The sequence below is a fragment of the Podarcis pityusensis genome, assembly GCF_964106645.2.
Source record: "Podarcis pityusensis genome assembly, chromosome: 18".
NCBI lineage: Eukaryota > Metazoa > Chordata > Lepidosauria > Squamata > Lacertidae > Podarcis > Podarcis pityusensis.
Window position 1 is genome coordinate 9248395 of NC_138043.1, and position 17206 is coordinate 9265600.

The 17206-nt window shown below is 44.8% G+C and overlaps 2 protein-coding genes across 2 annotated transcripts in view; one reads left to right on the forward strand and one right to left on the reverse strand.

The window, feature by feature from the left end:
- Nucleotides 1-638: 638 nt before the first annotated feature.
- LOC308467535 (vomeronasal type-2 receptor 26-like) lies at nucleotides 639-10040 on the reverse strand. The gene is made up of 6 exons (XM_080989334.1): nucleotides 9356-10040; nucleotides 7495-7786; nucleotides 6391-7203; nucleotides 5460-5687; nucleotides 3452-3578; nucleotides 639-2126 (listed from the first exon to the last, which is right to left on the reverse strand). The coding sequence occupies exons 1-6, from the start codon at nucleotides 9739-9741 to the stop codon at nucleotides 1228-1230; spliced, it is 2745 nt and encodes a 914-aa protein (XP_080845460.1). The 5' UTR covers nucleotides 9742-10040; the 3' UTR covers nucleotides 639-1227.
- The window catches only part of LOC308467150 (vomeronasal type-2 receptor 26-like), a gene marked incomplete at its 3' end in the record, with an annotated part of 68261 nt that continues 57455 nt past the window's right edge, over nucleotides 6401-17206 (forward strand). Inside the window, exons 1-3 of the mRNA XM_080988573.1 lie at nucleotides 6401-6507; nucleotides 7925-8042; nucleotides 14579-14723. The remainder of the gene's footprint in view (nucleotides 6508-7924; nucleotides 8043-14578; nucleotides 14724-17206) is intronic.

Consider the following 17206-nt stretch of genomic DNA (forward strand, 5'->3'; position numbering starts at 1 on the left):
AGGTAAAGGGACCCCTGACCATTAGGTCCAGTCGTAGCCGACTCTGGGGTTGCGGCGCTCATCTCACTTTATTGGCCGAGGGAGCCGGCATACAGCTTCTGGGTCATGTGGCCAGCATGCTCATTCTGGCGAACCAGAGCAGTACACGGAAACGCCGTTTACCTTCCCGCCAGATCAGTACCTCTTTATCTATTTGCACTTTGACTTGCTTTCGAACTGCTAGGTTGGTAGGAGCTGGGACCAAACAACGGGAGCTCACCCCGTCGTGGGGATTCAAACTTCCGACCTTCTGATCGGCAAGCCCTAGGTTCTGTGGTTTGACCCACAGCACCACCCGTGTCCCAATGTAATATAATATAATATAATATAATATAATATAATATAATATACCTTGCCCCAGCTCTCCCGCTTTCCACTGCTGCCTTTCGTGACCCATTGCCTTCCCCAGCTCTACTCTCCCAGCCTCCTTTCACAACGACTCGCCCAGATTGGCGTAGGCGGCCTGCCATTCCCGTGAGCCCCGGAGTTCCCTCTCCCCTCTCTTCCCGCTTGCCTCGCCCGCCCCTAACCCTATCCCTAACCCTGGCCAGTGCAATAAAATTCATTGGATCCCAGTCAAGGCTTGGCTAAGGTCAGCTGCTACTCTTTGGAACAGGGAGCTGAGCTTACACAATACAGAAATTAAACCAACAGACTACCGAAGATGTCTTAAATTAATTTCTCAGTTTATTGATATACAAAGCTTAGGAGAACGAAATGATGTGAAGTGAGCTTATGAATGATAGCGCATAAATGAGGGAAATGGAGCATAGAAAATTGAATACATAGAACTGGGATAACCAAATAGTATTGTTGAATATTAGAATTGATATGGTTAATAGATAGTCATGACAAAGCAAACAGACCCAAAAACCTAACTCCTCTCCCTCCAGCCTATCTGGTTGTGAGATAAATATAAGTTCCCAAAACACAAAATTATTAAAAGATCATAGTTTACAAACTAAGGGCAGTAGACCAGGACTCACTGTAGTCCTTGGTAAAGCAAGGTAGCAAAACATTTCCTCCCATCTTCCTGTTCATGTCAACAGGACTTCCTAAAACCCAGGCTAAGAATGAACACAATCTCTTTCAGAGACGGAGAATGAGCAACATGGAGGACTAGCTGTGTTTCCTTTAGGCACTTCTAGACATCATGAACATGGACTATTTTAAGAATCAGATGTCCCCTTAATTCCTTGTTGTCAGGTGCTCCTTTGTGTTCAGATCAGGCCTCAGCACAATAATGTAGCACTTGGGAAGGAAGATGCAGCCCAGGAGCCCAGCACTGGAGGCCAACATAGAGAAGATCTGCACGGCCACCATGTACTTGCCCTTGGTGCTCAGGTAGGTGGGCACAAAAGACACCCAAACACTGCAGAAGACCAGCATGCTGAAGGTGATCAGCTTGGCTTCGTTGAAGGAGCCAGGCAGCTTCCTGGCTAGGAAAGCCACCGTGAAGCAGATGGCAGCCAAGAAGCCCAGGTAGCCGAGGGCAACGTAGAACATGGCCACAGACCCTTCGTTGCATTGCAGGACGATCTCTTCCACCTGGGAGCGCATGTCGGACTCTGGGAATGGGGGAGAAGAGCCCAGCCAGATGGTGCAGATGAGAACTTGCCCCCCAGAACAGGAGATGACCATGGAGTTGGCCAGACTCTTGCCCAGCCATCTCCTCACCCTGTTCCCGGGCTTTGTGGCCAGGAAGGCCAGCACCACCGTGATGGTCTTTGCCAAGACAGAAGAAACAGCAACTGAGAAGATGATGCTGAAGGCCGTTTGTCGGAGAAGGCAGGTCTCTTTCCTTGGGCGCCCGATGAAGAGGAAGGAGGACAAAAAGGAAAACAGGAGGGAGACGAGCAGGATGTAGGAGAGGTCCCGGTTGTTGGCTTTGACTATGGGAGTTTCCTTGTATTTAATGAAGATTCCCAAAACGATGCCTGCTGTTAAGGACAAGAAGAGGGCAATGGAAGCTAACACCATTCCTAAATATTCTTCATAAGTCAGGAAAATGGTAATCTTGGGGACACATTGATCTCTGTCCTTGTTTGAATGGTGATCTTCTGAGCATTTGGTGCAATGTTCTGCATCTGGGGAAGAGAAAAAGAGTGGCTGCAGCATCACTTACATCCCTAATGATCTGTGCTCTATTACGTTTTTTGAAGAAATCCTAGAGATTTCTTCCTTATGGTCATTCCTTTCAACTCTCTTTCAAGATGTAATGAAGGTGATTAACTTGCTGTTGAAATGGAATACTCAAGATGAAATGGTGAAATCTGCTATGATTAAATGGGCACAAGATGTTGGACATAATATTATGATGGCTGACTGGGAACAGTTATGGACCACTGGTATGAAGTTTACGGCATGCAATGCCTTAAAAGAGAATTTAATGAAAATGATTTATAGGTGGTACATAACACCAGTCAAGCTTGCAAAAATCTATCATTTGCTCGATAATAAATGTTGGAAATGTAATGAAACTGAAGGTACATTCTTTCACCTTTGGTGGACATGCCCAAAGATTAAGGCATTCTGGGAGATGATCTATAATGAAATGAAAAAGGTATATAAATATACCTTCCGGAAGAAACCAGAGGCCTTTCTCCTGGGCATGGTCGGCCAATTGGTGCCAAAGAAAGATAGAACTTTTTTTATGTACGCTACAACAGCAGCAAGAATACTCATTGCAAAGTATTGGAAGACACAAGACCTACCCACCAGGGAAGAATGGCAGATGAAGCTGATGGACTACATGGAACTGGCGGAAATGACTGGCAGAATTCGAGACCAGGGAGAAGAGTCGGTGGAAGAAGATTGGAAGACATTTAAAGTATACTTACAGAAGCATTGTAAAATTAATGAGTGTTAGAAGGATGTGGGAATGAAGTTACATGGTTTTAGTAGAAATGCAACAAAGAATTAAGTAAAAGTTGATTGATAATGGGTTAAATTGAAAAAATTCAAGGTTAGACCGTTAAGATAAACTATAGAATAAAAACTGAGAAAGATGGGAAGAACTTGCTGAAATAGTGAATTGAATTAGAATACAAAAAAAGGGAGGTGTGAGGAGGTCGATGAAACAAGGAAAGGAAAGGTAAAGACATGGAATACTGGATGTGTGTTTTAGTTTTTTTTTTGTCTGTCTTTTTTGCTGTATTGATATGTTTTGTTATCGGTTTTTTTTTCTTTTTTATTGTTATTGCTTTTTTTTTGCTTTTTTCTTCTTTTTTCTGTAATTCTTAAACTTTTAATAAATATTATTTTTTAAAAAAGAAGAAGGTGATTGTAAAGAAGTTGAGGAAGGAGCCACATTCTACAATGTCTGCAGAATTCTCACAGAAAGTGTGTGAGACTGAATTTCTGCCCTGTGTTTACTCTCTCCAGAAATACCTTCCCCCTTGGAGTCACCCACCTTCCTGGGCGGAGAAGGTCCCTTCCGCACACCGAGCACAAGCGTAGCAGCAAATGGGCTTTCCTTCTAGAACCACCTTGGCATATCCAGGTCGACATCTTTCTGTACACCTGGAACGAGGTATGGCCTAACCAGAAAGACAAGAAGGTGCAAGAAAGAGGAACAGTTAGGAGTATTTGTGTGTATGTAATTCACTCATGGAATGAATTCAAATGGATCTCTGGAATGTAGCCTTTGACCCTTCATCAGGGACCTTTCAACCCCCCACTGACCATTGGGGCGACCAGAATATCTTGTTCTTTATAATTTGTTCAGGACTACTGAGGTTTGCGCCACAATAGTTCACTTTTCCCTAGGTATTTTCCCTTTTCTTCTTATCTTCTTATCTAGTCCATTCGGTTAAAGATTCTGTCCAGAATTTTTAAATTCTCAGTCTGGCTTGAAAATAGATGGTGTCTTCTCTGAGGACCTCTGGGCTCTATCCTTTCTTTGAGCACCCCAAATTCCCCTCCTATCTCAGCTGCTGTGGAAAGAAGAAGTGGTGGTTGCAGCTGTTATTGACGGTCAAGACACCATTGGTCAACCTGATATGGTCATTTTTCAGCGGTTGTTTAAGGAAAAACATAATAAGCATCTCCTAGCCTTCTCCCTCTGTGATTTCCCCTACCTTATTGAATTTCTTGGGCCACTCAATAGCTTCTGGGTTAATGGTGAACTTTATGCCAGCAGACGTCTCTCTCCTTATAGGCCCATCTGCTTCATCCAACCAGGTCTCTGTCACACATGCCACGTCAAGTCCTCCATCCACAATCAGGTCGTGGATGGCAGTGGTTTTATTCATCATTGACCTGGCATTGCACAGCAACACTTTCAGGTCATGTGGGTTTCCCTTGCTGATTCCAGTATCCTTCCGGTCAGGACCAGACCTGGAGGCAGGGATAGTCCTCAGACAACGACTAAGCCTGCTTCCTCGGTAATGACATGGTCTGGTCTTAGTGTAACTCCTCCTCCTACCCATGATCACTGATATCGGTTGTCCCAGTGCATCCCCCCTGTGGAACCTGCCCCAGCCATTTTGTTTGCTGGGACCCACTCCCAGGCAGCCCTGACCCCTCCCCTTAAAATCAAATTAAAGCCTATACAAAAAACAAACTAACAGAACAATAAAACTATAAAAACAAAAAACAAAGTTACAAACACAACATAATTAAATTAAACAAATTCCCACACCCAACTAAACACCCACTCCACCCCACACACCCGAGGCCTCCCTGGAGCCCCATAATCTGCGGAGGTGAGTATGGGGCCCGCCCCCAGGCCCAAGGTGGAAAATGGGCTTCAAGGGGGAGCGGTCCTCCCCAAGACTCATAGGCAGAGCGGCAGCAGCAATGTCCCGGGCTTCCTTGGAGCCTTATATGCTGTGGTGGAGTATGGGGCTCGCCCCCAGGCCCAAGGTGGAAAATGGGCTTCCAGGGGGAGCGGTCCTCCCCACAAACTCACGGCAAAGCGGCAGCAGCAATGTCCCGAGGCCTCCTTGGAGCCTTATATGCTGTGGTGGAGTATGGGGCTCGCCCCCAGGCCCAAGGTGGAAAATGGGCTTCAGGGGGGAGCGGTCCTCCCCAAGACTCACCGGCAAAGCAACAGCAATTGCTTTCCATCCTTCTGCATGTATGAAAACCCAATAGTTCACTTTTACTAGGTGTTTTCCCTTTTCTTCTTATCTACGTAGTCCATTCGGTTAAAGATTCTGTTCAGAATTCTTAAATTCTCAGTATGGCTCGGAAATAGATGGTGTCTTCTCTGAGGACCTCTGGGCTCTATCCTTTCTTTGAGCACCTCAAATTCCCCTCCTATCTCAGCTGCTGTGGAAAGAAGGAGTGGTGGTTGCAGCTGTTATTGGACGGTCAAGACATCATTGGTCAACCTGATATGGTCACTTTGCAGCGGTTGTTCAAGGAAAAGCATATTCAGGATCTCCTAGCCTCCCCTCTCTGTGATTTCCCTCTACCTTGTTGAATTTATTGGGCCACTCAATGGCTTCTGGGTTAATGGTGAACTTTATGCCAGCAGACGTCTCTCTCCTTATATTCCCAATTTTCACAAGGTCACAAGACTTATTGGGAGACATCACCCAATTCATAATATCGAAGTCTGCTGGCAGCTCCCAGTTCTCATCCAAGCACAGCCTGCCTCTGGAAGTATTCAGACACCGGATTTCTCTTAAGAAAGGGTGAAGCTGGAATGACAGGGGAAAGCACCAGCACTGAGAAACCTGGAAGCCAAGATGGATATCTCAGTCCTACTCACTTCAGCCTCTTATGATTTGGGGCCTGCGTGTATCTCATGTAGACTAGAATTCCTATTCGGCCAATTCTATTACTACAGACCCTGCAAGTGCCCCAATTTTCCAGGGATGTCCCTGAATTAGAGACAGTTTTTCATTTGATTCCAGAACTTCCCACTTTTCCTTAGAATGTCCCTATTTTCATTGGAGAAATGTTGGCAGATGTGGAGTTATCCAACCTACAAGCCGTCCAATCCTGTATCGGGAATTTTTAATATGTTTAACATTTTAGTATGAATTTATTTATGTTTGGAGCTGCCCAGAGTGTTGAGGCAACCCAAAAGGATGTGTGGGGTATAAACAGTGCTATTTTTCAAGAAAAGAAGGTGCCGGAACTCACCATCAACACCTCCCTCTGAGAATGGCAATGGTACCCACCTGAGAGGTGCCAAAACTGAGTTTCAATGAGTTCCGCCTTTAAAAAGCTCTGGATATCAACAATAATATTATCTTTATGGAATGGGACGTCTCTATTTTCATCAGAGAAATGTTGGGCGGTATGCTACTATTAGTAACTATGATATTTTACAGGTCTATCCCCAGTCAAGATCAGCATCTGTGTGGACTGCAGTTTGCAAAAAGGGGAAGGAAATACCTGCCACGGCTGTAGCCTTTGGGGTCCCCATTGCTCTCCTTCCTCCACCATCAGCCTCCTCTGGGATCTCGATGAAAGCGAAGCATGCAAGGCCTGAGCCACAACTTGAACATTGATGTAAGTGCCATAGCTGTCTAGAGACAGGGCTCTCTCACGCTCCTCTTGGGGTAATGGCTGCAGTTTCTCCTCCTCTCTGCATCTTATCCTGCCTTTCACGGACAACAGATGCTTTGAATATGAACACTGATAAGCTTCATCTAAAAAATCTCCAAGAAGATTGGTCTGCAATTTATATTTGTCACCTTTGCTGCTCCTTATTCCAGTCTGAATTGCAAAGGACAGAGAACCATGGAGGTGCTGGAATAGATTTGGAGGGAAGTAAAAGCCAATTCTGATTTCTAGCGAAGCTGTTGTGATCCAGACTTTCGCCCCTATTTCCTTCTCATAGATATTGTTTAATACAATGAGTATTATGATACCCAGTGCATTGGTTATATAGGAAACAAATACCCCAACTTGTCTCCATAGGAAAAAAGGTTCCCCAGGCCTGATAAATTGATTTAGATCATTTTCTGGTACTCTTTTTGATAAACCAATGCAGATCCCTTTGCTGAGCATCAGAGGTTTCACAGCGCTCACAAATCTTTCTCCACTGTCATTGTCTGGAGTGCAGAGGCCAATCCACGTCCATCCAAAATGCAGGAGCAATTCAACAATCCCCTGGTACTGACTTTCCTCTTTGGGACTCATCCGGTAGACAAAAGGGAACCAGGTTTTACCTTCGAGAACCTGGGCAGTGAAGCCATAACTGATCTAGCAAGGGAAGCACAAGATCAGCAATTTATTTTACTTTCAGCATAACAGATATTTAATCATATGAAATGACTGATATCTAAATCTCTGCTGGCTGAGGCTGTTGGGAGTTTTAGTCTGAAACATCTGGAGGTGACAAGTTGGTGAAGGCTCAGTTTTGAAAAAGGGATGTTGGACCATAGCTCAGGATTTTCCCATTTTTAAAAATATCCCCACTTGACCTCTCCAGAAAGAAAGTAGAATTTTACGCAGTTGAAATTCTCTTTCCCTCCATGCTCTCCCTCTACTTACCTGTGGGGTTTTGTAGATGCCTGACAAGGCTGAAATCACTCTTGAGATGACAGTATTGCCTCTTTCAAGAACAGCCAGCAGGTGATTCTGTTCTCCACAGTGATAATTGGGAATATTGCATCCACTGCCTGCAAGCAGCTCTAGCATGGCGTCCAAAGTCATCCTTGCATCGAAATAGTTCTCATAGATGTTGTAGCCCAGGGTGATGTTGGGTAAGAGCCTGAGATCCTGGTTGATCTCTTGGATGGTGAGCAGAAAAGACAACATGTGCCAGTAGAACCTAGTTGCCTCCCTGCAATAAATGAATCCTTTAAAAAGAGTGAAACTGCTATTCATATGATTGGGAGGGAGGGAATATTATATGATTCACAAAGATTAGTATTTATTTATCCTTTTACATTAATATCAAACCTTTTCCTGTCTAGCATAGAACAAATATTTGGAGACCTCTGCTCCATGACCAGAGCTTTGATGCAAACAGCACACAGAGCTGTTCAGCAGTGGAACAGACTCCCTCCGAAGGTGACCATGTGTCATGGATGCTTCAGGTGAGATTCCTCCAGGTTCCTTCCATCTCTACAACTCTATGATCCTTTTCTACTGTGATTCTATGAGTAAAAAATAAAGACGCCCTTCAAAATGTGTGATATACTGGGAAGTTGCTGCAAAGCCTGATTTTCTTGCATTGGTCTTTGACTTCTTCCAAGGGGCTAGACTATAGGTAGATAAGAGACAATTTGATTGAAGGAGGAGAAGCACCAAATACCTCAGTCCCCTTTTAGTTACAAATGAGGCCTGATGGCTTTCAGGTTTGAGTGTGTGGTAAAATTATAATTTTGCCCATGTTTGGATCAGTGACTTCACCAGTGAGGACACCCCCTGGTTATTTTATATAACCATTTTATTTGAAGCATATCGTTCCTGCTTTCACTCATAAAAATCCACCCATTTTCAAGAGTTTCTTAAAACGCTTCTAATTTTTTTTAAAAAAAGCAGTGACAGAAAGGAAAAAGTGCTGAGATTGGAGGAGGAAACCTTTAATGTAGCCCCTGGTGGGCTGTAGGTCTCCTGTGGTCTTGTGTCAAGAGAACTGTGCTAAGGCTGTTCACAAATGATCCAAATAGAATAAACATAAAATAATTTTGGCATTTTGGAAATTGCTTGAGTTTCATGCCTCCCTCTGGGATAGGAAACAGGTACCTATGGATTCCAAGTGAAGAAATATCAAACATCTCACTACTTAGAAATGAGACCAGTTGTGTATGTGAAAAAAGGAATAATTTGTTTTCACATTATAGAGACCTGACTCCGTGAACAAGGAAGTATGCTGATTCATATTTTTTTTTTTTCATCATTTCAATTAAAGCACATCTTTCCTGCTCTTCAGCCACCAAAAGTCACCCAGAGGATCTTAAAATTCCATTTGTAAAACTGTAACATTCCTTAACGACAGTTTCTAAATTGTCGAAATGGAATAATATTGAATGAAACCTTTGAGCCTTGGAAATTGCCTGAGTTTCATGGCATCCTGCAGGTGGGGAAATTCAGTGCATCCTTTTGACCCCTGACCAGATTCATTGGCATCATTGCATTCTACTAAAAGCAACACAGAATCAAAGGTAGGAGAGTGTTTCACTAAGGAAGACCCAGAGGACATGGAAATAGGAGATGGTTGTGTAGAATCTTTTACTAGGACCCCCCCCCAGCTCCCATCACCCCCAACCAGCAAGCCCAATGGTTAAGGGCAGGGTAGTACAGCAACATCAGCCCTTGGCTCCCCAGCCCTGAGAAAGGGGCTATTTCCTTGATAAATAGGAACCACTAGAAGGACTGGAGAACCATGAAACTGTGAAGTACATACAATTTAGTGCTGGCGAAGGGTGTCTGAGAAAAGTTGTATGGAGTTTCTTCATATAAACGTTTTGGAGAGATGATCCCACTGATGAGAAAGTGTCCAGGCCGGTAGTAATTGCGAGCATCCATTTGATCCCTGACCAGATTCAAGGGGCATTTCGCCTTGTGGTTCCCGCAGACTCCAAAGGGCATCATGAGCAGCAGAAGCAGGGATCTCATTCTGGCTCTGCCTCCTCCTCCTCCTCTTACCTGCCAAGGAGGCAAAGCAGAAGAACCCAAAGACTCTTGCAAGACCAGACTGGGTGGGCTTTCCCCAATCTGGGTGGTTTTCAACTCTACCTTCAGAGCTAGGAAGCACAAGGCAGGCACACCCCTCTTTCGCCAGCTCTGCATCTTGACTCAGTCTGTCTGCATCACAGGAAATATTATCTGCACTAACTTTTTCTTTCCCAGACACAGCACAATTAGTATTGTCATGCTACTTTCTGAGGCTGATGTAATCTCCAGAAATATCTCCTGAGCTTTCAGAAGATGAGATGACTATAATTTTGATTATTCCAAGTGGAATAAGTTTCACCACAATAACTTTCTGGAGTCTTAAATGGCTCAAGCGGCAGGTGCAGAGCTGGAGAAAAATACTTTGGACAGAAGTCAAGGGGTGTGTTTGGGAGAGTTGGAAGTTTGGCCTGAACTTTACTCACAAAGACCAAAGAAGGAGCTGGATCTGACCATGGCAGGTATTCCCTTCCCCTTTTTGAAAACTGCAATCCACGCAGATGCTGATTTCGACTGTGGAGAGACCTGTAAAATATCATTGTTAGTCTTAGTAATAGTAGCCCACTCCCCAACATTTCTCCGATGAAAATAGGAACATGCCTTTCCATAATAATCATTTTACTATTTATACCGCGGGCTTTTTTTCCTGGGGGAACTCTCTCCAATGCAGGAATCTCAACTAAAGCATCCATTAGAGATGGCCATCCAACCTCTGCTTAAAAACCTCCAAGGAAGGAGAGTCCATGGTGGGATCCAGCTGCAGGACTCTTACAACATGATTTAAGAAAGCTCTTTGTACTTTAACCTTCTCATACCACCAACATGCATGCCAACCATATCTATTGTCATGACCTTCTAAAACATCAGGGTTTTTTTTAAAATAACATCCCTTCCCTTAGCCAGCATAAACAGGATGCCTCATAATATAGTCTTAAATCTGGTAGGGAGAATCTGCTTTTGTCTTTAGAATCTATCAACAAATTATATTTTATTCTTGGCTTCTTCCCCTGCCAGATAAATTTTGTAATATCTTTCTGCCATTCTTTGAAGTGTCCTGGATTGCTGATCAAGGGTATTGTTTGAAATAGCATTCTTGGCAATACATTCATTTTAGTTAATGATACCCTTCCCAATTGCGCTAAATTCATTCTTCCACACACTTCTAAGTTTTTCTTTATTTCTCTCCTAGCTCTTCTATAGTTATCCTTAAAAATATTTATATTCTTAGCTGTTTTTACTTTTATTTAGTTTAAAGCTTGCTACTTCTCCAAACTTTAGAATCTGTTCCAAGACCCTGCTAGCCACAGGGTCTTCTACAGTTACCACAAGGTTATACCAGATGGGCGGTGTATAAATGCCTTAAGGTTATATGCTTTGTAACCTACTGTTTTCCCTTTTATTTCTTCATCTGATCTTATACTTCTGGCCAGGGTCTCTAAAACTAAAATCAACAATAATGGTGACAGGGGACATCCCTGTCTTGTCCCTTTCATTATTTTGCATTTTTCTGTTATTACATTATTTACTATCAGAATAAATTGCGTTAATTCCTCTGTGGAATTAATGTGGTTTGCCAATATGTCTGCAAACAGTTTATAGCCATTATTTAATAGAGAGATGGGCCTAATTTTTTTGACTGATAATAGATACGTATTTTGTTTCAGAATCCCTATAATGTAAGCATCTTTCCAAGCATCTGGCACTTTCCCTATATTTAATATTTCGTTCATTACATCTTTTAGTGGTTGCGCCAGATAATCTTGTAGTTTCTTTAGTACTTTGCTGATAGCCCATCTGGCCCTGGAGTTTTTCCCATTTTGAATACCGTATTTTTCGTTCTATAGGACGCACCGGCCCATAGGACGCACCTCGTTTTTTTTGGGGGGGGGGGAAATGAATAAAAAAAAATATTCCCCCCCCCTGCGGCTGCCGCCCCAAGCCTCGCGTGCTTCGGGCTGCAGGCTACCGCCCCAAGCCTCGCGCGCTCGGCGGGACCTCCTGCCGGGCGCGCAAGGCTTGCAGACACTCGCCCGAAGCACGGGGAGCCCTCCGGAGGGCTCCCCGTGCTTCGGGCGACAAGCTGCAGCCCCAAGCCTCGCGCGCTCGGCGGGACCTCCTGCCGGGCGCGCAAGGCTTGCAGACACTCGCCCGAAGCACGGGGAGCCCTCCGGAGGGCTCCCCGTGCTTCGGGCGACAGGCTGCCGCCCCAAGCCTTGCGCGCTCGGCGGGACCTCCTGCCGGGCGCGCAAGGCTTGCAGACACTCGCCCGAAGCACGGGGAGCCCTCCGGAGGGCTCCCCGTGCTTCGGGCGACAGGCTGCAGCCCCAAGCCTTGCGCGCTCGGCAGGACCTCCTGCCGGGCGCGCAAGGCTTGCAGACACTCGCCCGAAGCACGGGGAGCCCTCCGGAGGGCTCCCCGTGCTTCGGGCGACAAGCTGCAGCCCCAAGCCTTGCGCGCTCGGCGGGACCTCCTGCCGGGCGCGCAAGGCTTGCAGACACTCGCCCGAAGCATGGGGAGCCCTCCGGAGGGCTCCCTGTGCTTCGGGCGACAGGCTGCAGCCCCAAGCCTTGCGCGCTCGGCGGGACCTCCTGCCGGGCGCGCAAGGCTTGCAGACACTCGCCCGAAGCACGGGGAGCCCTCCGGAGGGCTCCCCGTGCTTCGGGCGACAGGCTGCAGCCCCAAGCCTCGCGCGCTCGGCGGGACCTCCTGCCGGGCGCGCAAGGCTTGCGGACACTCACCGGGGCTGCAGGCTGCTGCCTGCAAGCCTTGTAAGCCCGCGGGAACTCCCACCGGGCTTGCAAGGCTTGCGGATAGCTTCCTGAAGCCTGGAGAGCGAGAGGGGTCGGTGCGCACCGATGCATTTCGCTCTCCAGGCTTCAGCGAAAGCCTGCATTCGCTCCATAGGACGCACACACATTTCCCCTTCATTTTTGGAGGGGAAAAAGTGCGTCCTATGGAGCGAAAAATACGGTAATTGCCTGTTGTAGCTCCATCATGGTGCTAGATGCATTTAATGAATTGAGTTTCTCTTTTACAAATTTTGGGAGGTAGAATTAAATATTCTTCAATATTATTTATGTTCTCTTTACTGACTTGATACAGTTCTTAATAATACCTTACATATTGCTTTCTTATATCTTTTGGGTTATTTTTCCTTCTATATTTAGTTTTTTTATTAAATTCATGGCCTGCTTCTTCTTTAGCTGCCATGCCAGCAGTTTGCCTGGCTGGTTGGCAAATTCAAAAAAATTCTGCCATAACATTTTAATCTTCCATTCAGTTTCTTGATTTAACAGCATCAATTATTTTCATTTTCAATCAGCTCTTCCAGCAGGTCTGGGATTTTTTTGTTCTCTCATCTTCTTTTAGAAAGCATTTTCTTGAATGAAAAAGCCCACATTACTGCCTTACTTGAGTCCCAGACAACCTTCAGATCCATTCCTTGATTTAAGTTGAACTCAAAATAATCTTTCAAAGCTTTTTCAGCTTTAAGTAAAATTGTTTGGTTAGCAAGAAATCCATCGTTTCATCTCCACCTGAATGATGTGTTTTTTCATCTTTTAATTCAAGTAGTAATTGGTTATTATCCGAAAGTGTCCTTGGTCATATCTCTACTTTTTGTTGTTGTTCTTAATGATAATTCATTGGATATCCATATTGAGTCACTTCGTCCAACACCCACCCACCCCACTCACACACGAAAACAAAGATCACCACAGCCAATCACAAGCAAACAATCACACCCTAGGCCAACCCCAACCTCTCTCACCACCAAAGGAACACAAGTGAACAACACAAGCAACGCTGACACCAAACTCTACATACATTAAACATAATAGAAACACCGCCACCCGACCCCACCCCCATCCATCTTCCCTCTCTCCACCCCCCCTTTCTTTTTTCATTTTTTCCTTCTCCCCCTAATGCCTCAACAAATGAAATGGATTTGTAAAAATGTTACATGGGGGGGGGGGGAATACGAGGCATTGCACTTACTTCTGTAAAACAAGAAAATCCTTAATAAAATATTTTTTAAAAAAACACAAAAAACCCAGTTAGATGCAAAAAAAGAAAAAAAGAAAAAGAAATGATAATTACTGATTTATTGTGGATTTTTTTAAATTTGTGGAGTAAGCTCACTTGTAGATGTTGCAAATGGTAAAATAATGTATGTGCAGGAATTGACAAGTTGACAGCTGATGATAAGCTTTTTTAAAAAACAACAACAACAACCCTATTGTAATATAAGGTTAACGGAAAGGAACGGCATGTGAATTAGAAATAACTAGGAAAATAAATCAGCGGTAAGAAGAAACCTTGCATGCCTCTTAACGATTACGATTACGATATCTTTATTGTCATTGTCCCTTGCGGAAAAATGAAATTGAAAAACTACATAAAACTACATTAAAACTACATAAAACTACCACAAAACTACATAAAACTACATAAAAACTGCATAAAATTATTACAAAACTACATAAAACATTCAAAAACCCCTAAAAACTCTAAAACCCCATTTTAAAATACACTATACTACAGAGACCCCTTATGCTGCGTTTAGAGCCAGAATTGCATTAGCGTAGAAACTGTTTCTCAGACGGCTAGTCCTGGCCTTTATAACCCTATACCTTCTTCCAGAAGGCAGAAGCTGAAAGAGATCATTTCCGGGGTGCGTACTGTCATGTGCTATCTCTGCCGCTTCCCATCTAAGGTGGGAAGAGTGCACCCAATAATTCTCTCTGCAGTCTTTACGACCCTGGATAGCATTGTTTTTTCCCTGGCTGTGCAGCTCCCAAACCACACACACAGACCATAAGTTAGTACGCTCTCCACAGTGCAATGGTAAAATGCCATCAACAGGTCCTTTGAGAGATTGTTTTTCCGGAGGATTCTCAGAAAATATAACCTCTACTGTGCTCTCTTCACCAGGTCTTTGCTGTTCTCTCCCCAGGTTAGGTCGTCTCTCAACTCCATTCCCAGAAATCGAAACACCGAGACCTGTTCCATGCACTTTCCATCAATAATAAGTCGCTGAATATTCAATTTACGTTTCCTAAAGTCCACAATGATCTCTTTTGTTTTCTTTAAGTTAAGGAGTAAGTTGTTTTTCCTGCACCACTCCCCCAACTGCTCAACATCCTTCCTATAGGCCGCCTCCCCCTCTCCAGCAGTAATTAAACCAACCACCGTTGTATCATCTGCGAACTTAATGATCTTATTACTGGGGTATTTGGGGGCACAGTCAGCTGTATAGAGCGTATATAAAAGCGGGCTCAACACGTACCCCTGCGGCGTCCCCGTATTCGTGATGAGATCTGCAGAGACGTGGGAACCCAACCTGACCCATTGGGAACGGTTTGATAGAAAGTCTAATATCCACCTGCACAAACATGGTGGAAGTCCCAGGTCTAATAATTTGGGCACCAATCTATGCGGAAGAATAGTATTAAATGCAGAACTAAAGTCTACAAATAACAGTCTCGCATAGTTCCCTTGCTTCTCCAAATGAGTCAGGACAGCATGTAAAGCCATTGCCACAGCATCCTCTGTGGATCTCTTTGCCTTGTACGCAAACTGGTAAGGGTCAAGTCCCACTGGCAGACAAGATAAGATGCGCTTCCTCACCAGTTTTTCGAAACATTTCATTATAATGGGTGTCAACGCCACAGGGCGAAAATCATTCAGACTGTCTATCTTTGATGTTTTTGGCAGGGGTATAATGGTAGCAGATTTCAGACAGGGTGGAACAGTGGCTTGGGCCAGAGACTGGTTAAAAATCTCCGTAAAGATTCCTGCCAGTTGGTCCGAACAATCTCTTAGCACCCTGCCAGCCTTACTTTCAGCACAAGAAACACATTTCATGTGGTAAGGACATTCTTTCAACTTCATACCCTGAACCATATCAGGCAATTTTGCCACAGCCTGGAAACTCAGATGACCATAAATACGGTGGTAATAATGAAAACATTGGTCATGCAACTTCTCATTCTTGTCTACAGACAAATTGCAACACTCTTTCTCAGTTGCTTCTGCAGTGCCTGTACCTGAAACAAAAGGCAATTGGTACAATCCATTTACACATTTTGCATACAGAATGAGCTTGCTATCTCTAAGAATTTCACAGCGAGATTTAGCAAACACCACCTTAAACCCTTGACGATCAAGCTGGGAAACACTCAACAAATTGTCCTGAATATCAGGCGCATACAGGACATTCTTAATAGTTGCATTCAGGCTCTTTAAGAACACAGTTCCCTGAGCCACACTCGTGAGAACTGTCCCATCTGCTTGATGAATTTCTTTCTCTAGCTTCTCAAGCTGAACAAAGAGATTCTTATCTTTGGCCACGTGGTTTGAACAGCCAGAGTCGACCACGAAGAAACTCCGCCCACGTTGACTGGAACAGCGAGAGATCAAGGCCTTTGAAGCAGCAGGTGCTTGGGGATTTCGTCCTCCTCCCCCTCTGCCTCTGAAGTTTCCCTTCTTCTTTGAAGACTTCTTACACTGGAAACTCAAATGGCCTTGTGCTCCACACGAAAAGCACCGCTTCAATTTCAAAGCTTTAACAGCAGCAGTTTCACTTTCACTTTCCCCTGCTGAAGACTCAGGCACATTTTCAAGCACATTTTTAACAGCACAGTCCCGGCTTTCTCTAACAGCCTGTCTGCGATCCCACTCATTCAAGAGCACGCTAGACACATAATCTTCTGTTAGCCAGTCAGAAGGCATTGTGGAAATCTGGGCAGCCACTCCATCATAAGACTCATCTAGGCTATTGATCATCAGCATTGCAAACACAGCCTCTGAAATAGCCAGGTCTCGCTGAACAAGGTCCTGTCTGAGACGCTTTAATTGAGATAGATGGCTAGGCAAATCACCACCTTTCTCCAACTGCAGCCTGCACAGCTTCTTAGAGAAAATCACACTGGAACCAGCATTCTGCCTCAGATGCATATCTCTCAACTTATGCCAAACAGCTTGTGCAGTCTCTTGACCCTCTAAGTTCACCAGCAAGTGGTCTGAAACACTCAAAATAATTGTCCCTCGGGCTTTCATATCTGCAGCATGCCACTCAGGCCAATCATCTGCATCCTCATCGGGAGGGTCATCTTCTATCGTGTGAAATAGCTTTTCCCTCTGTAAAAGCGCTTTCATCTTTACTTGCCAAACTGCATAGGTTTCAGGCGTGAGGAGAGGAAAGGACAGAGCCATCTGGCCAGAATGTGCACAGGCCATGTCTGCTATTACTTAGAGCAAGACACTTCCCTCGTGCAACACAGATAAAGCCTTGACTCCCTCAGCCACTCTCTCTCCCACTCAGAGCGCAATTAACAGGCAAACAGGGATGCTATCTTCTTCCTTTGGCAGTCAGCAACATACCTCCATAAATCAAGCAGCAGCAACAGCAACAGCGGCAGCTTGAACACTCTGCTCCAAAACAGCTCTGCTTCTGGGCACCGCAAATCAGTCCAGCATGCAGCGTCCGTTCCACCGTCCGGCAATCAGCAACAGAAACCTCTGGCAACTGGGACGACTGGGACGACTGGGATGACTGGAACAACGTCAGGTCAGACGACTG

Coding starts and splice junctions, on each gene's coding strand:
- LOC308467535 (XM_080989334.1), bottom strand. CDS start 9,741: ATGCAGAGCTGGCGAAAGAGGGGTGTGCCTGCCTTGTGCTTCCTAGCT. Junction 5,688..6,390: donor AAAGGCTACAGCCGTGGCAG/GTATTTCCTTCC, acceptor CTGTCATTCCAG/CTTCACCCTTTCTTAAGAGA. Junction 3,579..5,459: donor GGCCCAATAAATTCAACAAG/GTAGAGGGAAAT, acceptor CTTTCTGGTTAG/GCCATACCTCGTTCCAGGTG.